At 55.9% G+C, this 19,019-nt stretch overlaps 9 protein-coding genes across 9 annotated transcripts; 6 read left to right on the forward strand and 3 right to left on the reverse strand.

Moving 5' to 3' along the window:
- Positions 1-463: 463 nt before the first annotated feature.
- On the forward strand, positions 464-2,128 carry WHR41_05766 (uncharacterized protein). Its single transcript, XM_069374371.1, has 3 exons — positions 464-1,082; positions 1,246-1,739; positions 1,802-2,128. Exons 1-3 carry the CDS (start codon positions 794-796, stop codon positions 1,937-1,939), a joined length of 921 nt encoding a protein of 306 aa, XP_069228325.1. The 5' UTR covers positions 464-793; the 3' UTR covers positions 1,940-2,128.
- A 354-nt stretch (positions 2,129-2,482) lies between these two features.
- Positions 2,483-3,203, forward strand: WHR41_05767 (uncharacterized protein; the record flags this gene model as incomplete). The annotated part of the gene is made up of 3 exons (XM_069374372.1): positions 2,483-2,808; positions 2,880-2,975; positions 3,028-3,203. Exons 1-3 carry the CDS (start codon positions 2,655-2,657, stop codon positions 3,201-3,203), a joined length of 426 nt encoding a protein of 141 aa, XP_069228326.1. The 5' UTR covers positions 2,483-2,654.
- A 1,126-nt stretch (positions 3,204-4,329) lies between these two features.
- On the forward strand, positions 4,330-7,557 carry WHR41_05768 (uncharacterized protein). The gene is made up of 2 exons (XM_069374373.1): positions 4,330-6,732; positions 6,788-7,557. The coding sequence occupies exons 1-2, from the start codon at positions 4,383-4,385 to the stop codon at positions 7,537-7,539; spliced, it is 3,102 nt and encodes a 1,033-aa protein (XP_069228382.1). The 5' UTR covers positions 4,330-4,382; the 3' UTR covers positions 7,540-7,557.
- Positions 7,558-8,271: 714 nt separating this feature from the next.
- Positions 8,272-9,258, forward strand: WHR41_05769 (uncharacterized protein; the record flags this gene model as incomplete). The annotated part of the gene is made up of 1 exon (XM_069374374.1): positions 8,272-9,258. The coding sequence occupies one exon, from the start codon at positions 8,272-8,274 to the stop codon at positions 9,256-9,258; it is 987 nt and encodes a 328-aa protein (XP_069228383.1).
- WHR41_05770 (60S ribosomal protein uL6) lies at positions 9,148-10,763 on the reverse strand. Its single transcript, XM_069374375.1, has 3 exons — positions 10,643-10,763; positions 10,173-10,476; positions 9,148-10,096 (listed from the first exon to the last, which is right to left on the reverse strand). The coding sequence occupies exons 1-3, from the start codon at positions 10,686-10,688 to the stop codon at positions 9,868-9,870; spliced, it is 579 nt and encodes a 192-aa protein (XP_069228414.1). The 5' UTR covers positions 10,689-10,763; the 3' UTR covers positions 9,148-9,867.
- Positions 10,764-10,951: 188 nt separating this feature from the next.
- On the forward strand, positions 10,952-12,008 carry WHR41_05771 (uncharacterized protein). The gene is made up of 4 exons (XM_069374376.1): positions 10,952-11,117; positions 11,174-11,253; positions 11,321-11,446; positions 11,507-12,008. The coding sequence occupies exons 1-4, from the start codon at positions 11,045-11,047 to the stop codon at positions 11,645-11,647; spliced, it is 420 nt and encodes a 139-aa protein (XP_069228413.1). The 5' UTR covers positions 10,952-11,044; the 3' UTR covers positions 11,648-12,008.
- Positions 12,009-12,284: 276 nt separating this feature from the next.
- Positions 12,285-12,944, reverse strand: WHR41_05772 (uncharacterized protein; the record flags this gene model as incomplete). Its single annotated transcript, XM_069374377.1, has 1 exon — positions 12,285-12,944. The coding sequence occupies one exon, from the start codon at positions 12,942-12,944 to the stop codon at positions 12,285-12,287; it is 660 nt and encodes a 219-aa protein (XP_069228412.1).
- A 999-nt stretch (positions 12,945-13,943) lies between these two features.
- WHR41_05773 (uncharacterized protein) lies at positions 13,944-15,621 on the reverse strand. The gene is made up of 2 exons (XM_069374378.1): positions 15,229-15,621; positions 13,944-15,170 (listed from the first exon to the last, which is right to left on the reverse strand). Exons 1-2 carry the CDS (start codon positions 15,521-15,523, stop codon positions 14,014-14,016), a joined length of 1,452 nt encoding a protein of 483 aa, XP_069228411.1. The 5' UTR covers positions 15,524-15,621; the 3' UTR covers positions 13,944-14,013.
- Positions 15,622-15,809: 188 nt separating this feature from the next.
- On the forward strand, positions 15,810-18,779 carry WHR41_05774 (uncharacterized protein; the record flags this gene model as incomplete). The annotated part of the gene is made up of 1 exon (XM_069374379.1): positions 15,810-18,779. One exon carries the CDS (start codon positions 15,810-15,812, stop codon positions 18,777-18,779), a length of 2,970 nt encoding a protein of 989 aa, XP_069228410.1.
- Positions 18,780-19,019: the final 240 nt, after the last annotated feature.

Consider the following 19,019-nt stretch of genomic DNA (forward strand, 5'->3'; position numbering starts at 1 on the left):
TTGGGCACTTTCGACGCGTGCGCGATGGTTTTGGTCAGTTAGGCGGGTTGGACAACGTGGCCGCGCCTCCTTTTCTCTGCGTGAGGTGGTGCGGTTGTTGGAGTTATAATAAGAGATGCTCGTGCCCCCTGCGGCGTGGGAGGAGGCTTGCTCGGTCGTTGATTTTGTTCGTCCATACCCACACTCCTTGTCCAATACCGTACTGGCATTGTTCGAATCTGTTCCCTACAAACCTCACTCTTTGTCCGGCACACCATTGCGGCAGCGCGCCTTGTTTCGAACGCACACTTTCTTTAAGCACGCCCTCTAGCCGAAAGCTCGAAACAATCTGAAGCCGCCGCGGCTCTCCTAGTGCTCGCGGTGACGGTCAAAGAGAACAGCTGGCAGACGCGGGACTGCGGGCGAACCAACCATCAGGGCCGACCTGCTGCTTCCAGTCGCGCGAACCCCACTCTGACGCTGCTGAGCGAACCCTCCGGCCCCGAATAGCTGGCTCCCTTACCTTAATACAGCTGTTTACTTGCCTGTGCCCGCCGCACACCTCGTCGACTTCTGCACTGCACCACCGCCGCAGCCGACCCTCCTTTCCTCCTCCGCCCCTGAACGCACCGTCTGGTCTCGTCTGTCTCCAAGTCGCCAGCGCCAGCGTCAGCAGCTACATCCAGTCCTCCTCCTCGGCTCGATCTCACCTCATCCCAGCTCTCGCCGAGCCCGGTTCCCCAGCGCTGCAGCGCTGCAGCAACTACCACCACCGCCACCACCAAACCCACCACCCGTCGACCAGCAGCCCACCATGTCCATCCGCGGCACCGCCGGCTACCACCTCTCGGGGCAGAACGCGTCCTTCAACCCCAGCGCGGGCCCCTCGCGCAGCGACGCGACCAACGACCCCTCGCCCCTCGACGCGATCCGCGAGCAGACGAGCAAGATCGAGGACTGGCTGGACACGCTGAGCGACCCCGTCAAGCCCTACCTGCCGGCCATTGGACGCTTCTTGATCGTCGTGACGTTCCTGGAAGATGCCCTGAGGATACTCACGCAGTGGTCGGATCAGTTGGTTTATTTGCATGACTACAGGCACAGTAAGTCTTGAAATTTCTTCATGGAAGGAGCAGTCTCTTTCGGAGCAAGATGTGGGCAGGGGAGGAAACCTGAGAGGTTCGATTGTCAAGAGGAGGATGGCATAAACAACAACGGGCTACATTTCCATTTTGCGGACTCGATCGCTGACAGACGCCCTTCCAGTCCCCTCCGGCATAACGCACCTCTTCCTCCTCGTCAACGTGATCGCCATGTTCGCCTCCTCGCTCATGATCATCGTCCGCAAGCACAGCGAGTACGCCGTGATGGGCCTGATCGGCGTGGTGGTCACGCAAGCGCTCGGGTACGGCCTGATCTTCGACCTGAACTTCTTCCTGCGCAACCTGAGCGTCATGGGCGGCCTCCTCATGGTCCTGTCCGACAGCTGGGTGCGCAAGAAGTTCGCGCCCGCCGGCCTGCCCCAGCTCGACGAGAAGGACCGCAAGATGTACTTCCAGCTCGCGGGCCGCGTGCTTCTCATCTTCCTGTTCATTGGCTTCGTCTTCGCTGGTGACTGGAGCTTTGGTCGCGTCGTGGTTATCGTTGTCGGCCTTGTGGCTTGCGTGATGGTCGTCGTGGGTTTCAAGGCGAAGTGGAGCGCGGTCATCCTGGTCATGATTCTGAGCGTCTTCAACGTCTTCGTCAACAACTTCTGGACTGTAAGTCCCGCGAGCCCGATCTCCTTGTTAAAAGTTTCCAGCAAGCTAACTTTCCACAACAGCTCCACGAGCACCACCCGCACAAGGACTTCGCCAAGTACGACTTCTTCCAGATCCTCTCCATCGTCGGCGGTCTCCTGCTTCTGGTCAACATGGGCCCTGGCCAGGTCAGCTTCGACGAGAAGAAGAAGGTCTACTAGACTGGACGCGGTGTTCAGGAAGCGAAAGCGAATGTGCAGCTATGGGAGAAAGGCAAAACTAGGGAGTTGAATTGTGATGGAAAAGTACGTGGGAGGGGACAACTAGAGAAAATACCTTTTATGCATCTAGCTACGGAGTACTGTTCTTATTTTTGAAAAAATGCAAAAGGATATCTACTTCATCGTCAACTCTTATCGCAGAAGATCGCCGTAAAGGCGCGTGCCTCAGCTACCTAGATACGATCAACGCTGCGTCCGCAAAAACCAAGAGCCGCAGTCACGAATAGCAATTCCGCGCGGGGACACACGCCTGCTTCGATCCTCAGCAAAATCAACAGCCCGGTAACCTATCGCTTGTCAACTTTCGTCAATCCTGGCAGCTGGCTGCGCCACCTCGCTCACAAGCGCCAAACAGCCGCCTTCTATTCGGCCGACTGCACCCCGGCGGCGTCTTGCCAACACTGCTTGCACATCAACTGCCTACGACCCGTCCATACCGGGCGGCGAAGCAAGTGTTCGCCTTTAGGCAGCTTGCAGCCTAAAGGCAAGTTTGCTTCGCCATGCGAGGCTGAGCATGCGGCACATACCACTCACCTGGTGCAGGTCTCATAATGGCATGAATCATCTCAGCTTTCACTTCAACGCCCCAAGATAACTTTCGCTAATACCGACGGCCGTCCATACTTTCTCAGACGAAGACCAGCTGTCGCACACAATGGCACCGCTGAACATCATCCTCGCCAACTGGAGTTTCATACACGCTCCGAACGTCACGGCAGGGCTCCATCAATTCATCGCCGAAAGAAACTTGGTGGCGGGCTACATCTCGAGCCACGCGCACGAGATTCTGGAGTGGATTTCGCAGCCTCGTACGTCGTTATGAAGAATTCCGGCCAGGATCTTTAAGAAGATGGGGCCGAGGTAGCTGACGTGCTTTCAGACATCGTAATCCTCATCACCGTCTGGTGGATCACTTTCACGATCATCATAACACTCGTCCTGTGTCTCGGGTTTGGGCCGGGCGGTGTCGTCGCTGGTAAGTAGAAGACCTTCTCGTCCTTAGCTATATCAATCTGACAACCCTCGAGGCTCTCTCGCCGCAGCGTTCCAGGCTTGGGCGTACGGCGCGTTCACTCCGGCTGGAGGGATCTTTGCGACACTCACGAGCTTGGGAATGGTTGGGATGCTGGCTCCTGCTGTTGCAGTTCTTGGAGCGGGGTTCGCTACGATGGTGGTTTCTGTGGTTTGGTATGTGATGAGGTAGGTGGGATTTCCGGAGTGAGGTTTCTTCATGTATCTAAGGATAGGCGGCGTCTTACGAGCCATAGTTGCGAAGACTCGTCAGACATCCCATACCTATCGCCTTCACCTCAGGCAGGCATTGCATGAAAATCAGGCAATGAGGGGCGGCTCGGGCAGCTTCACGTACCTTAGCGAGGTGAGGCTGAGCGCGCCGGGGAAACATGGCAACCGTCTGATAGCTCTGTGAATCGTCATCGGCTTGTCTTCCGCTGGCGAGATTCTAGTTGTGATAATCACTCTAGAGTCTTTACACCCTAGACAACACGTCTGTCTACCTTACCCTATGCCCAAGCAGCAGACAACGTGTCTCGTTGCATTCTTCGACTCAAGGACGACCGTCTTCTACAATCCCAACAATACAGCAGCGATCCTTCTTCGAATTTCGAACATGGTCTTAGTACTCTTCGTCATCGGCGGGGCCACGTTCATGGCTACAGTGGCGGCCATCGTCTCTCTCGGCTTCGGTGCATCTGGAATCGTGGCTGGTGAGTACTTCGAATCCATCCGCAACAGATTTTGCAGTAGCTCATCATTCTGTCTAAGGTTCCGCGGCCGCGGCTTTCCAGTCTGCCGTGTATGGCGGGTTCATCCCCGCCGGTGGTGTGTTCGCGGGTCTCACCAGTCTGGGTATGACTGGGCTGCTTGCGCCGGTTGCTGCGGTTGCTGGTGCAATTGCGGGAGTGTGCGCAGCGGTGACTGCCGCGGTCAGTTTTTAGGGGAAGGTTTGAAGACCAAACAAGCTATAGTTGATGGATGGCCAGACTTCTCGCGTCCCTTCATCGACAGGTACCTCGAATGCTCGCTGAAGTGTTGGGTTTGGCGAATGCTCGACGGAAATCGCACCTGTTTTAGGATCTTCTCTTCCGAATAAGATCTGAAGATCACAAACATTCAATGGGTTCTACGAAATGTCAATCAGTCCAGTCTTTCGACATAAAATAGCTAAGCGCTCGCGAATTTCTATAAAACGATGATGTCGCTGCTCTGTGAGGTGAAGTGATCAAGCTGTTTCCCCCAGAAACGCGCTAGCAACAAAGCTTCAGCCAACCGCAATCCTCCATCTTCCGCTTCGACATTCACGCGCCGCCTAACATCACTTCACAGGCTCTTTTCACGTTTTCACGTGTCAAAGCAAGTCACAATGGCGCCAATGACGAGGCGGTCGCAAGCCGCTGCGGCCGCGGCTGCTGCCAGCACTTCTGCACCTGCCCCCGCGCCCGCCGCCGGAGTCTCAAAACCTGTGACCCGCAGATCGCGTGCGACTGCTGCCACCGCCGCGCGCAAGGAGCAGTCAGATTCTTGGGAACTTCTAGACCGGCAAACGTCGCGCAACGGGGAGGCGAACGAAGACGACGCGCAAGAAGACGAAGATTCCGACACCAATAACGCACCCGCACCCCCACCCGCACCCATGTCCTTCTCTACCGCACGAACAATCACCCGCCCATCGGGCGCGGCCCAAACAGCCGCCAACTCTCTGCGCGACATCGCCGACCGCGTTGGAAAAGAAGTGGAGATGTTTGCCGAGACGCTCGATCGCTTCTTTGACAACCTGCCCGCGGCGCAGGACCAGTACGACGCCGCGCACGACCTAGTCCTCGAGTTCAAGGGCATCGCCGAAGAAGCTGTCGAGGAGCTGAAGAAAGGCCACGAGAGGGAGGTGCGCGAGCAGCTGCGGGCAGAATGGAGCGAGCAAGCACATCTGAGCGCATTCGAGAGCACTATTGGCAGACCCAAGCCCCGAACCGCAGTGGGCGGCGCGGCGGCTGCGAGGAGGATGGAGCAGGTCGAGGAACTACGACTATGTCAGGAAGAGGCGGACACCTGGGAGCTGTTCCGTGTTGTGCTGGAGATGCACTACAACCCAAATGCGGCGTCGCAAGAGCAGGAGAAGGAGGAAAAGCTGGCGCGGCTGGGGAACGTGCACAGGTATACTTCCGAGAGCGAGCTTTACGATCGCTTCCTTATCGAGGACGATCTGGCACGCGAGAGGCACATGGTCAAGACTTGGCTGGAACAGACGGCGGAGAACCAGAAGAGCGACGTGCAGGGCATCGTGGATGAGCTCGAGGAGAGGGCAGGGACTGGTAAGGGGACTTGGACGCGAGGTTGGATGCATACGAGAGAGAAGATCAAGGCGGAGAAGCGCATGAGGACTTGGCCGCAGCCGGACAGCTCGCCTTTGCCGCAGATTCGCAGGACGGACAACAGCGAGATGTTGGTTACCAGTCTTGACCCAGATGCGCCGACACGACAGGAACGAGCTCTGGAAAAGCAGGACGCGTATGTCGAGCGAGCTCTTTGGATCGCCTGCTACGAGATGCTGCGTCGCGGAAAATCCTGGTCTGAGATCTGCGACTGGTGTGAAGAACGCAGGGAAGGCTGGAGAGCTGTCGCGATGGGCAAGGCAATGGCTACGTCTGACACTGCGTCGAACATGGCTTGGAGAAAGATGTGCTACCTGGCTTCGTGCTCGGAAACTGCGGGAGATTACGAAGCTGCTGTGTATGGTTTGCTTGGTGGCAATGTCCAGGCTGTGAAGAAGATCAGCCGCTCCGTTGACGACCACCTATACGCTCACTACAACGCTGTTTTGATCCAGCAATTTGACCAGTATCTTCTGAAGAATTACCCGCAGCGCGTTCCTCAGGCACTCAACAAGCAGAGCTATGCCCGTGACAGCGTGGCTGATGCCAATGCGGCGCAGCTTGAAATTATGGAGCTGATCAATGGCCTGCGGAAGACGAACACGACAAAGCATGAGTCGAACACCCCTCTCAAGATGCTGCAGAGCTACCTCCTGGCGAACGAGGCCGAAAGTCTGATTCACACTGTCGGCTCAGCCATTGCGCATGTTCCCAACATCACTGGCAACCCTGGCGACATGACGAACCGTATGAAAGCTCTGGTTCTACACGGTTCAGGGTTTCCCGAAGACAAAATTGTCACCGACTCAAGGAGCTTGCGTATTACCACGCACATCTGTCTCGTTTTGCAGGTCCTTAGGACCGCCGAGCTGCAAGCTGATGAGCAGGAGATCGAGGACAACGTCGTGGATGCCTATATTCAAGAGCTCCGCACAGCTGGAAAGCGCGATCCAACACCATTGTACGCTTCGAGACTGCAGAAGGACCGCTACATGGTCGCCTTGTCAAGAGTCTTCCAGGATGTATCATCCCCGCGTGAGAGGGAGACGATGCTGAGCCTTGTCCAAGGCTTCGGCTTAAACCCCAAGAACATTTTGTGGGAGTTGACGAACTGCCTACAAGATGATCTATTCGGTGATTCTCGCCGTGCCAAAGGCGTCCGCATTCTCGAGAGCACCGACGATCACTTGTATCCTGGACAGCAGATCAAGGTGGATGCCCTGCCGTCGTTTGTTAGGCCTGAAGAGGAGGCGTTCGTTTCGAGCTACCAATGGTTCCAGCAGCTTAAGGGGCACTGGAGGGAGACATTCTTGGCTCTTACGATGGGTCTTCGGGACTGTTTGTGTAAGTGCACTTGTCTTCGTCATCGATTTGAGCTCATATGCTAACCAATATGCAGTTACCGGCCGGTTCGCTTGTGCGCGTGCCATTGCCGAGTCCTACCCGTACGACATGATGTCCAAAGAGAAGACCTACCATATCCTTGGGCGCTCCGTCAATATTGCGAACGATGATCGCAGCCGCTTGAGAGAAGCCGAAGACACCGCGCTGTGGGACCTCATGCACCGGCAGTCCCGTGCCTACTACCAGATGGAGCAGCTTGTGCACGCTTTCGAGGCATTCGCCCAGTTCCGCGAGGAGGAAATCACCTATCGCGGCATGGTCCCCATGCCTTCCAGCGTCCCGACGACGCTGAAGCACGCCTTTGAAAACGTCGAAGCGACTATGGCGCCTCTCCTGCAGCCCAATTTCCTCCTCTACCCCGACGAAGTCAATTCCGACGATGACACATTCATCGCGATCAGAAACTTGTACCTCCCCGAAGCCATCATCGCCTTCAACACCATCCTCCACTCCGCCAGCTACCTCATTACTCGTGACAGCCTGTTCGGATCAATGGAGTTGAGCGTCGCCGTCGCGAAGGAAGAGAACCAGCTCACGGGACCTCTCGTGCAATCCGGCAGGATGAGGGAGCTCATGAAGAGCTTCGCGCTCACTAGCAAGGCGATGCTTGTTCTCAGGAATCTCGGTCAGAAGAAGTGGAGGGTCAGGAGAGATCGTGAGGGCAGAGACCCGGGCATGTGGGAGATCGGGCCGCAGCTGAGACAGGGTGATGAAGCGGATGGTAGCACGGAAGATATGGAGGAGTAAGGTGTTTTGTTGTTGAGAAGTCAGTAGAGATAGAAAATTGCGACGCGTCCGCTCAGCGTCCGCCAGAAATGCATGATTACTCCTGGAACTTTTATTGTCACAAGCGTCCGGTGGTCTTCTGAAATTATGTGTTGCCTTGAAAAGAACAAAGTCTGCTTCAAGTATGTGGTTATCGTTGAACGGGAGACAATCATTTTTCCGTCGCCTACTCGAGCTGATTTGCGAAACATCATAAAACCCTTATGCGCAGAACAAGTCTGCATCGTGATTCTGTACAGCTGACTATATTCTTCGACGTGTGGTCGTTGTTCTGTTTTGAACGGCCAGTGGTGGCTAGACGTTGGCGGAAAGCAATTGCTAATAAAATCGTTTACTATCACCCAGCTCTTTAAATTAGATCAGGTATCGATGAAATGGATTCCAGAATAATCTCTAAGCCCACAAAAATCTCATAAGGCTATGTTTCCAATGTTCGACAAATGCAATTGATGGTCAAACCCGTCCAACACGCTCAGAGCATCGATCGCAGTGGTTCAGCGATGACGTCTTGAAGCCTCCAAGTGAACATGGATTCCTGCACAACACACCACACTCCAACAGAACACACGGGTAGAAGGAGAAAAAGCAACAAAGCAAGGAACAAAACAGCATCCAATAAGAAGACTTCAGAATATCCAAGATCAGTCAAAACATCGATCAATCGAGCCGCCGCCAAATCCTCCGGCCTCAAAAATGCATCCAACCCAACCAACGAGCAAGAAAAAGAAACAAACCCCTCCGAACCCCTCTCCAGCACCACCACCCTATTATCTCACGTCCGCACGCCCGCCCGCCTACTGTCATACCTGCGGTCGGGTCATTTCCTCCAAACGCAACGCTGCCTCAAAACCCGAGGAAACCCAAGCAACAGCCCCCAAATTTTGCTCCGACCGCTGCAAGCGGCACAAACCTTCTTCTTCGCCATCCAGTGCTGAAGCTCATGTTGAGCGAGCGCTGATAGCATTACTCTCCGGCCTGCCTCCTCCACCGCCTTACAAATCAGCTGGCGCCGAGCAAACTAAGCCCGCTGTGCATGCAGCAGAGAAGAAGAAAGGCGAGAAGCGCGTGTTGCTGCCCATGTCAATTCTGGAAGCTGCTGTTTTCGGACCACGGACGGATCCCGAGCGGGGTTATGGGCGGAGACGGAATCGGGCGTTCAGAGGCGTGAGAGAGGACGGGGAGTGGCGGAGTGTGGATATGGAGGATTCGGAGGATGGGGCAGACGGGGCGAGAATGGAGCCGATCAGTTCGTGGGAAGCTGGGGATTTTGAAGACGAAGAATTCGATATTGACGGAGACGGAGGTGTGAGTTTGGGGCGGGCAGACGGGAGCAGAGCAAATGAGGGTGGGGAGGAAGGAGGATCTATGCCTGAGACCCCGGAAATGGAGGCGAGGAGGAGGGCGGGGCAGAAGAGAGCAGAGGAGAGGGAATTTGCCAGGTGTGTTGTGAGAAGGGCTGTGGTGTTTGGGGTTGAGGTTGAGGGATGGGAGGATGTAAGTGGGAGTGGTGGTGGAGGGAAGAAGAGTAAGAAGGGTAGGGCAAAGGGAGACATTGAGGACGAGGAGCTCGAGAGCGAGACGAAGACGAAGAGGCGGAAGTGTGAGGCGGTCATGTCGGGGCACATAGTTGAGCCATCGTTTGCCAAGGGCGATTGGAGCGTCAGATGGCGTGACGAATAACAGCCTTAGGTTTCGGTCGACACTGAGCGATAGAATAGACAAGCGATCTTGCTAGTTGTGGCCAATTGCCTGGACCCAAGCATGCACGCGACGTAGCGTTGTTAGCGACGGCACTTTGCGAACTTCACGCTTGATGTTACAGCACGTAAGGTATCAAGGACTCGATTCCTGGGTTGAAGTCACAGCTGTACAGTGAATGAACGACAACACTGAGAAAATCCAGCCACGGAGTCTTGAGCGTATATCCGTGTGAAGACTGCACATTGCGGCAAGCATGGCAGATGGGGCGAAATCTCGTATTGTCCAAGTGCAGATGAACTAAACGAAATTCCATAAATGCGAAAGGCGATATTTGGTCCATCCAGGTTGACATTACACAACGATTTTCCATTCCACGTGTGAAGACTCCGACGGTGTTCGTGATGGATGAGGCCAAACAGGCGCTTTGAACGCAAGAGATTTCTTCAGCGGAGCTACATTTCCATAAAACAGTAGCCGCCTGTTTTTTCCATCGCATCCGGCCCGGTCTTTCTTACGGGCTCAAAACGCCTGAAGTAAACCCCCGTCTCATTCGTACCACAGCAACCAAGTCCAGCAGCAAAGCAGCGCTTACTCCTCGACAATGTTGCCCCTCTCGCTAACGTAAAGACCGTCCAAGAACTTTCGGATATCCTTGTTGCGAACGCGGCAGATCTGCTGGATGTCGGCGGCGGACTGAGAGACGTTCTCGAGGGAGTTGCCGGTGAGGACGAGCTCGTCCTTCTGGGTCTTGGAGGCCTCGACATCGACACCCTCGGCCATGGTGACGCGGCGGACGAGCTTCTCGCCGAGGAAGTTCCTGCGTATAGCATGTCAGTACTCCCTTCTGCATTCCTTGCGAACCTGTCGCAAATTCCTCCTGGGTCCCTCCATACCTGATCTCAACCACCCAGAGGCCGGTGTCGTTGTTCTTCTCAAGGTTGACGTTGATGGGGAAATGGGCGTAGACGTAGCGCATCTTGTACTTGAAGCCCTTGGTGACACCAATGATCATGTTGTTGACGATGGAGCGGACGGTGCGCAGAGCGGCGACGTTCTTGCGGCTGCCGTGGTGCATCTCGATCTTGATGACATCCTTGGTGGGCTGCTGGAAGGAGACGGAAAGGTGACCAAGGTCCTTCTTGAGGGTACCGCGGGGGCCCTCGACGGTGACCTGGCGGGTCTTGATGTGCACCTTGACTGTACAGAGAAGGACATGTTAGTATCCTCCTGCTTTTTGTCTCCAATCCCTTTCATCCTCGCGCGATCCCAGCTCGTGCATTTTCGGTTCCTCGTTCGCGGCGGTTTGTCGCATTGGTCGTGGTGTTCGGGGTTGCTGGGTTTTTGGTTTTGGGGGACAACGCACCTCCCTCAGGGACAGCGAGGGTCTCTTCCGAGTGAATGTACCTCATTTTGCCGGCGTGGTGCTGTGGGTTAGTTGGCGGATGTACTTGTCGCTGCCAGAGCCGTGATAGACCTTCGTCGCCGGCAGACTTGGCTGCCACAAATTCGAGAGTGGAAGCGAATTTGTGCCAAGGCGCGCTTCGGGAACGGCCGAGAAAGCTGCAGGCCTGAGGCACGACAAAACTTCGTGAGGCACTCCATCGACGCTCGTCAGCGGGGGAGGGCTGCGCATCGAGGTTGCCCCACGTCGTTGGAGCGCTGGTTTGCTTGCTGGTGACTGCATGCGCTGCTTGTTTCCCTGCACCGTCGCAAGTCCCGAATCCTACCATCCATACTCTCGGACCAACAACCCAGTACCACAACCATGAGCGCAAAGGTTCCGCGTAACTTCCGCCTGCTGGAGGAGCTGGAGAAGGGCGAGAAGGGATTGGGAGCGGGTGAGACATGCATTACCGGCCAGCCTTACGAAACACTTCACTTACACAACTAATAGAGGCATGCTCCTACGGCCTGGACGAGGGCGATGATCTTCTCATGACCAACTGGAACGGCACAATCCTCGGCCCGCCTCACGTGCGCACACCCTGCTCTTCTGACCTCTCCAAAGCACCCAATCCCGCTGACCCAAACCTTCCCACAGAGCGTGCATGAGAACCGCATCTACTCGCTCAAGATCCACTGCGGTCCCGAATATCCTGACTCTCCGCCCGACGTCACTTTCATAAGCAAAGTCAACCTGCCCTGTGTCAACCCGAACAATGGAAAGGTGAGCCAGCACTTTCGCGGTCCTTGCCCATGAATTGCGAGACTAACCGGACGCTGATAGGTGGATCTCTCCAAACTTCCCAGCATAGCGCAGTGGAAGCGTGACTTCACCATGGAAACCGTCTTGATCGAGATCCGACGGAACATGGCCGCCCCGGCCAACAAGAAGCTACCGCAGCCGCCCGAGGGCACAAACTTCTAGACGAGCGGTCCGAGTGATCAGACGAGGGAAAGGACGCATGATACCTCTACAGTCTGCTATGGTGTTGGCTGGAGGAAAGTAGAAACGGGACAAACGACCAATAACGACCTCTTTTGTTGCTGCTGCATAGCAATGGCGTAGATTCCCGGTTAGGGGCATTGAGTATACCAATCGCACGGAGGTGTCTTCTCGGCTTTGAATCTCTTCGATGTGGGTGAGTGAGCTCGAGGATAGGATCAAGTGCCAGTTACATGCATACATAGTGTGATTATCAGATCGATTCGGAAAGGCTTCACACGTGATCTCCGAAAATGATTGCGTGGGCACGAAATCGTACAAGTATAGACTATCAACCATCTCCGATCAGATCTAGCTCAGTGATGCTCACACCGTTATCGATTGAGTCTTTGCCAGCACTCGAGGTAACTACTTTGGCAGACCTGGAGAACTGTGCCACAATATTGTCGACGCGATTAAACTGTTCGTCTAGTAGGTCTATGTCTATTGTTCCCGCCTCAGAGACGGTACTATATGTACAAAATCGCCAAATCTACCAACCGTTTATCCTCTATGCAATTGCCAGAAAACACCTCGCTTATCCGAAATCTCAAGACATCCATCTCTTTTTTAATAACGACTACGCACCGCTGTAGATCCTCGCCATGCTCGCCGCGCCCTTCGGCTCAATGAACAGAGCCTCCGCTTCCACCAACTTCGTGCCAGCCTCGCCGTCCTCAGTCAACTGCTCAATCCAGCCCTTGACCCACGCCTTACGGCCCTCAACCTTTGTCGTTTCCGCCTTGAGGACCACATACGAGCCCGCTGGGCACGGCGCACGGTAGTCGATCTTCAGACTCGCAGTGACACCGACCTTGTTCGGCAAGGCGGGGAAACAGGCGCGCGCGAGACCCTCGTCGAGCAGCGTCGCGAGAAGGCCGCCGTGCACAATGCCCGGGTGACCACAGAGCGAGGGGCCGAGGTATGCGATCTGCGTCAGGCGCGGCAGCTCTTCGTTCGGGTGCGCGAGGCTGAGAGGCGGGACTTCGATTTTGCCGGCGCCGAGCAGCACGCCGCCCGTCAGGTTGTGCGGGCGCATGGCGTCGGGGATCTTGAGGTGGGGGCGCGACTCGGCGACTCCGGGCTCGGCGCGCAGGCGGGCGGCGAGAGGGTGCGTGGTGATGTGCTCGTTTATTTGGAGAGTCTCGGGCGTCGCGGGCTGGAACATGGTGAGGGTCTCGGCGTCCGTCGGAGGGCTGACGATGCCATTGACGGTGTCGACGGCGGGGGCGGCGGACATGATGAGGCCGGCTGTGAAGAAGACGAGAACGAGAGAGGTGGTGACGAGGGAGTCTTTGAGGCGGGAGGAGCGAGGTGGTGTTTTTGGGAGAGGGAGTGGGGTGGTGCTGCTCGGAGATGCGAAGACGGGAGCAGCGGGGATTGCTTCGTCTGCGGGAGTGGTGGAGGAGGTTGTGCTTCGGTGGCGGACTGATAAGATAGAGGAGAGAGATGCAGGAACCCGCGACTGCAAGGGACGGCAATGGCGGTAGTTGATATACTTCGCCGGGACTGCCACGCGACTAGGACGACCGCCACGCGGAACCGGCGACAGGCAGCGCTGTTGACGAGCGGCGACGGTGCTGAGGGCCCGAGATACTCCCGGCCGAGTGGATGGAAGTGAGGTCGAAGGCGCGGTGAGCAGCCTTGGCGCGAACATTACGGCCGGACGCAGGACTGGTAGGGCAGATGGGATGGATGGGAAGAGACCGGCTCGTTGAGCGGGCTGGTAAATGCCGTTGCCTGGGGCGAAGGCTGAAAAATAAGATGCCGAGGCTCGTCGGAACGAAGTTTGGGCCAGGGACAGAAGAACGCGCTGAGGGCGTGGGCGGATTTGGAGCGAAAGCCGACATCACTTAACAAGACCCGGTCCGTCATAGGGGCCCAGCCTCACCTGTGTTCGTTAGTGTGTCGTAAGCAGCTATACATATGTGGCCCTTACTAAGAACAGCAGTATCGCGTCATCCCGTCTTCCGTCAGACAGTTGTTCATCCGGACTTTTATCAGCCTTTTAATCTTGGCTTATTCAGTAGCTGGTGCTAGCCAAGCCATGCAGTCCTGCTTGAACGTATATGCAGCGGTATACTCAGCCTCAGCGCAGAATCCGACCTGAACGGCCATGGAGCGACGCAGGTCATAGCGTCGCAACATCGATAATTGCGCTGGTGCATTGCAGGATCTCGAGGCGTCCACATCTGATATCGATAATCATTGCAAGCGAGACGGAGAACCAACCAAAACATCTCGCAAGATCGATCAGTTGTATAATTCGCTACAATATAAAACAAGAAAATTCCCAGCCAACCACATTTCTACGAGTCGAAGCTGTACCTCAGCCACTCACCCACAGCCCTCAAGCTCTCCCATCTCACGCTCTCGTTCTCGTCCTGCATCAGCGCCATCACCCTGGCCTTCAAACCAGCCTTCTCCAGAGTTGACCGCTTCTCGGGGCACTGCTTCACCAAGGATGCTACATCGCTGCAACCGATCGCGAGCACCTGTTTGTCGTTCGCCCAGTCCTTGCTCAAGATATCAGCGAGCTTGCGCAGGTACGCGCCATTCTCGGTCGTAATGATGCTGAGAGCGTTTTCCCGCCAGAAGTCGGCGTTTTTGTGGGGCGGCGACCAGCGGAGATGACCGGAGTCGAGCTCGCCGGCGTAGTTCTCGAGCGTCGTGCGAGAAGAGGTGTATTCTTCGAGAAGGTTGGAGAGGTTCTCAAGATCCTCTTGTAGGTCTTGGTCGGCGACCTGGCGGCCTTTCAGGTTCTGCAGGACGGCAGGAAGGCGGGCGGCGATAGCACCAGGGAGAAGGGTATCTTTGTTGGCGGAGAGGATGTTGTTGAGCGTGCCGAGGATCATGCGCGTCGTCTTCTCTTTCGGCGAGACGCGGAGCAAAGACGTGTACAGAGGAATGATGTCGTGATCCTCGTCGAGGCCTGGGCCAACCAGCTTGCCCTCGAAGCTCAGCTGCCAGATGACCAGAAGGATGTGGTATAGAAGCTGCAGGCCAACGCTGCCGCCGACCTTGACGTTACTCTCAGCCACGCTGCGCGTGCTGGAGGCCGTGCCGCTGCCATTGTTGAGAGTGCTGTCCGTGTCCCTTCCACCCGTCGCTGTGCGCAGGACATCCACCAGAGGGAACAAAGTCTCCTTCCTCTGCTTCCAGAAAAGCTGGCGTGATTTCTGCGTTCTAAGGAGCGCAGAGTATTCTTGGCATGCAATGTCCTGCAGGTTGGCATCGGATTGCTTGCTCAGCTGAGCAATGTAGGTGTAAGTCTTGGGGAGAGCATCATCGATCGCCGAGTTGGACTTGGGGTGTGCTTGCAGCGCGTGTCCGAGGAGAGTCGAGAGCAAAGCGGACGCAAGCAGGGGAATCGGGTCTTCTGGGCTAGGTGATTGCTTCAGAAGCGGGAGGAGAGGCTTGAATGGCTCGGGGTGCTTCACGAGCGACTGGGTAAGCGCTGGAATGTCTGTAGCCCAATTAGCGATACTGCAACAGGCTCATAGGCGCAATGGCTCTGTGCATACCATCTACAAGGTCACCAGCAAGCACCAACATGTACTGCAAGATATCGGTACGCTTCGCAGCGCTCTCGAATATGCTCTTCACATTGTCTCCGCCCAGCAACAATTGTGTGTATGTCTGTATATCCGCCTCGATAGTCTGCTTCCTTTGCTCCTTGCGGACCTTGTCTATGGCCTTGATCTTCTTTAGGTCCTCCTCGGTGATTGTTTTGGCTCGGACAGCGCCCTCCCAGCTGATTGGCCGCGCGCGGATGTTGTTCTGGAGGGAGGAGATGTACGCAGGCGGGTCGAGCGACATATTTGCGACGGACGGAGATGTGATCCGACGCGAGGGCGTGTGTTGAGGGAGAATGGCCTGTCGAGATCGATTGCCTCGCTGGGTCCAAGTTGGTTGTCTGGAACGGGAGCTCGAGACAAGCTGCAGCCGCCTGACTGACGTCGCCTGGCCGTTGGGAGCTTCCCGTCTCCCGTCGCGGCTTGAAACTTTGAAGGAACAGAACATCAAGCAACTGCACGCCACTCGTTGTGCGAGCACATGTTCCGGAGCGGATACGCACCATAACACCAAAGGAATACAGGTCGCCATGACCTCGCTCAAAAGGTCCCATGCGACCATCACTCCAACCACCACACTGAGCAGCAAAACCTACCTGCGCACGCTCAAATCTGGCAAAGTCCAGAAAATCGTCCGCGAGCTCTATCTTCGTCAGGACATTCCTTGCTCAAGTCAGCTTTGCACAGTATGCCTGGAGCAGCAGGCATCCGGATACCATCAGAAAGCGGCACCGTTTGTGCTCAGCGCGACTCCTGCAGCGACTAAGCAGTTCCCCCAGGGCCACTATCTGATTCCGGACACCAACGCCTTTCTCAATGGAATGGATCTGTTCGAAGCCGAAGGCGCTTTCACCGACGTCATCGTCCTTCAGACCGTCCTGGAAGAAGTCAAGAACAGAAGTTTGCCACTCTACCACCGTTTGATAGCATTGACGAAAAACGATGGCAAGCGCTTCTACGTCTTCTTCAATGATTTCAGGCTTGAAACCTACGTCCAGCGCGAAGCTGGCGAGACCATTAACGACCGAAACGACCGTGCTATTCGGAAGGCGACTGCATGGTACAATGAGCATCTTCAGCAAGCCGCAAGTGCGCGCAAGAGCGTGAGGTGCCCTGCGGTTGTCATGATCAGCGACGACCGCGACAACATTCGCAAGGGCAAAGCTGAGAATGTCACGGCTTTTCCTCTGCGCGACTACGTGTCTCAGCTCCCGGAAGCGGACAAGCTACTGGACATGATCCCCGAGCGATCATCTACAAGGGACGGCAAGGCGGAGCTGTTCTACCCCGAATACATGTCGATGAGCGCCATGCTTACTGGCGTCAAGGCTGGGACTCTTCACCAAGGCATCTTCAACGTCTCGACGTACAACTATCTGGAAGGCAGTGTCCACGTTCCTGCTTTTGATCGCCAGCTCATCATTCAGGGCAGAGAGAACAGCAATCGCGCCGTCTCGGGAGATGTCGTCGTCGTTGAGGTCTTGCCCAAAGACCAGTGGAAGGCACCTTCATCAAAGGTGATTGAGGAGGACGAGGTCAACAAGAACGAGAATGCCGACAACGAGGACGAGTCTGAAGGCATTGTTACCGAGCAGGAGCGCCGTGCTCTTCAAGAAGAAGTGAAGAAGACTCATGCTTCCGGACTTGAAAACCAGCCCAGACCTACCGCCAGAGTTGTTGGCGTCATCAAGCGCAACTGGCGACAGTACGTTGGTCACATCGACCGAGACTCAGTCCGCGGAGGGTCAAAGAACGGACAAGCGCAGCAGACTGTTTTCCTCATTCCCATGGACAAGCGAGTGCCTAAGATTCGCGTTCGCACCAGACAGGCAGCTGATTTGCTCGGTAAGCGTGTGCTGGTTGCAGTGGACTCTTGGGGTCGCGACTCGCGCTACCCTGTTGGCCACTTCGTCCGTAGCTTGGGCGAATTGGAGACGAAGGGTGCCGAGACCGAGGCATTGTTGCTTGAGTGGGACGTACAATACCGGCCATTCCCCAAGACCGTGCTTGACTGCTTGCCTGCTGAGGGTCACGATTGGAAAGTTCCTGCATCGAAGGAAGATCCTGGGTGGCGCGGTAGACGCGACCTCAGAGATCTGATCATCTGTTCTATCGACCCTCCAGGCTGCGTGGATATTGATGACGCTTTGCACGCAAAGAAGTTGCCAAACGGCAATTTTGAGGTTGGCGTGCACATTGCTGATGTTTCCAACTTTGTCCGACCAAACAACGCCATGGACAAGGAAGCTTCGTTGAGAGGAACTACTGTCTACCTTGTGGACAAGCGTATCGACATGCTTCCCATGCTGCTTGGCACAGATCTCTGCTCTCTCAAGCCTTATGTCGAGCGTTTTGCCTTCAGTGTCATTTGGGAGCTCGACCAAGACGCAAACATTGTCTCGGCAGACTACACGAAGAGTGTTATCCGCAGCAGGGAGGCTTTCAGCTACCAAGCCGCCCAGCTCCGCATCGACGACGACAGCCAACAAGACGAACTCACCCAAGGCATGCGCCGCCTTATGATGTTGTCCAAGAAGCTCAGAGGCAAGCGCATGGCTGCTGGAGCCCTGAACCTCGCCTCTCCCGAAGTGCGCGTTGAGGCCGAAAGCGAAACCTCAGATCCCATCGACGTCAAGACAAAAGAGCTCCTGGACACAAACCAGCTGGTCGAAGAATTCATGCTTCTCGCCAACATCTCCGTCGCCTCCAAAATTAATGATGCCTTCCCACAAACCGCCCTCCTCCGTCGCCACGCCGCCCCGCCCAAGACCAACTTCGAGGAGCTTTCCAACCAGCTGAAAGTCAAGAAGGGCATGGAGCTCCGCACCGACTCTTCCAAAGCCCTTGCCGACAGCCTCGACACCTGCGCCGAGCCTGCGAACCCGTTCTTCAATACCCTCGTCCGCATCCTGGCCACCCGCTGCATGATGAGCGCCGAGTACTTCTGTGCCGGCACCCTCTCTTATCCAGAATTCCGACACTACGGCCTCGCCTCCGAAATCTACACGCATTTCACCTCCCCTATCCGTCGATACGCCGACCTCGAAGTCCACCGCCAGCTCGCCGCCGCCATCGACTACGAGCCGCTCGACGCCAGCCTGCAGAGCCGCAGCAAGCTCGAGGGTGTCTGCCGCAACATCAACTTCCGCCATCGCAACGCGCAACAAGCTGGTCGTGCGTCTGTCGAGTTCTACGTCGGCCAGGCCCTCAAGGGCCGCGTGTTGGAGGAAGACGGATTTGTGATGCGGATTTTCAGCAACGGATTTGTTGTTTTCGTGCCGCGGTTTGGCATCGAGGGCTTGATTCGCCTGAAAGATCTGGCTGGAAGCGAGAGGGATGAGGTCGATGGTGTTTTCGATCAGGCGGAGTATAAGCTCGAGTTTGACGCGGTGGGCAAAGGGAAGAGGACTGTGGAGTTATTCCAGAAGGTCCGGGTGAAGATTGAGGATGAGTTGGAGGGAAGCACGGGGAAGAGGAAAATCAAGCTGGGGCTTGTGTAAGGGAAGACGCGGCTTAGGAGTAGAATATTGGAAGCCTGTACGATCATATTTTATGTTTTCTCAATTTGCCGACAGCGATGGGTGATAACCACGCTGTCCAGTATCGCGCATGAGTGCCGATGTCTGATGTTGAGGCAGCATCCCTCCGGACGGCAATGTGCATATAAAGAAATGTAAGCCGACGACCTCAGAAATCCCTCACTCCTCCCATGCGCAGCGTGTGAATCCAAACCGTCGCAC

Source organism: Cladosporium halotolerans (genome assembly GCF_011745625.1).
Source record: "Cladosporium halotolerans strain TM138-S3 chromosome Unknown Sca20, whole genome shotgun sequence".
In the NCBI taxonomy this organism is placed as follows: Eukaryota; Fungi; Ascomycota; class Dothideomycetes; order Cladosporiales; family Cladosporiaceae; genus Cladosporium; species Cladosporium halotolerans.

Excerpts from the sequence above, each read along its gene's own strand:
- WHR41_05766 (XM_069374371.1), top strand. The coding sequence starts at position 794 with ATGTCCATCCGCGGCACCGCCGGCTACCACCTCTCGGGGCAGAACGCG. Across the intron at positions 1,083-1,245 it reads TTTGCATGACTACAGGCACA|TCCCCTCCGGCATAACGCAC; the intron begins GTAAGTCTTGAA and ends ACGCCCTTCCAG. Across the intron at positions 1,740-1,801 it reads TCGTCAACAACTTCTGGACT|CTCCACGAGCACCACCCGCA; the intron begins GTAAGTCCCGCG and ends TTTCCACAACAG.
- WHR41_05768 (XM_069374373.1), top strand. The coding sequence starts at position 4,383 with ATGGCGCCAATGACGAGGCGGTCGCAAGCCGCTGCGGCCGCGGCTGCT. Across the intron at positions 6,733-6,787 it reads GGGTCTTCGGGACTGTTTGT|TTACCGGCCGGTTCGCTTGT; the intron begins GTAAGTGCACTT and ends ACCAATATGCAG.
- WHR41_05770 (XM_069374375.1), bottom strand. The coding sequence starts at position 10,688 with ATGAGGTACATTCACTCGGAAGAGACCCTCGCTGTCCCTGAGGGAG. Across the intron at positions 10,477-10,642 it reads CCTCGCTGTCCCTGAGGGAG|TCAAGGTGCACATCAAGACC; the intron begins GTGCGTTGTCCC and ends TTCTCTGTACAG. Across the intron at positions 10,097-10,172 it reads CTCTGGGTGGTTGAGATCAG|GAACTTCCTCGGCGAGAAGC; the intron begins GTATGGAGGGAC and ends TGCTATACGCAG.
- WHR41_05771 (XM_069374376.1), top strand. The coding sequence starts at position 11,045 with ATGAGCGCAAAGGTTCCGCGTAACTTCCGCCTGCTGGAGGAGCTGGAG. Across the intron at positions 11,118-11,173 it reads CGAGAAGGGATTGGGAGCGG|AGGCATGCTCCTACGGCCTG; the intron begins GTGAGACATGCA and ends CACAACTAATAG. Across the intron at positions 11,447-11,506 it reads TCAACCCGAACAATGGAAAG|GTGGATCTCTCCAAACTTCC; the intron begins GTGAGCCAGCAC and ends GGACGCTGATAG.
- WHR41_05773 (XM_069374378.1), bottom strand. The coding sequence starts at position 15,523 with ATGTCGCTCGACCCGCCTGCGTACATCTCCTCCCTCCAGAACAACATC. Across the intron at positions 15,171-15,228 it reads TGCTGGTGACCTTGTAGATG|ACATTCCAGCGCTTACCCAG; the intron begins GTATGCACAGAG and ends ATTGGGCTACAG.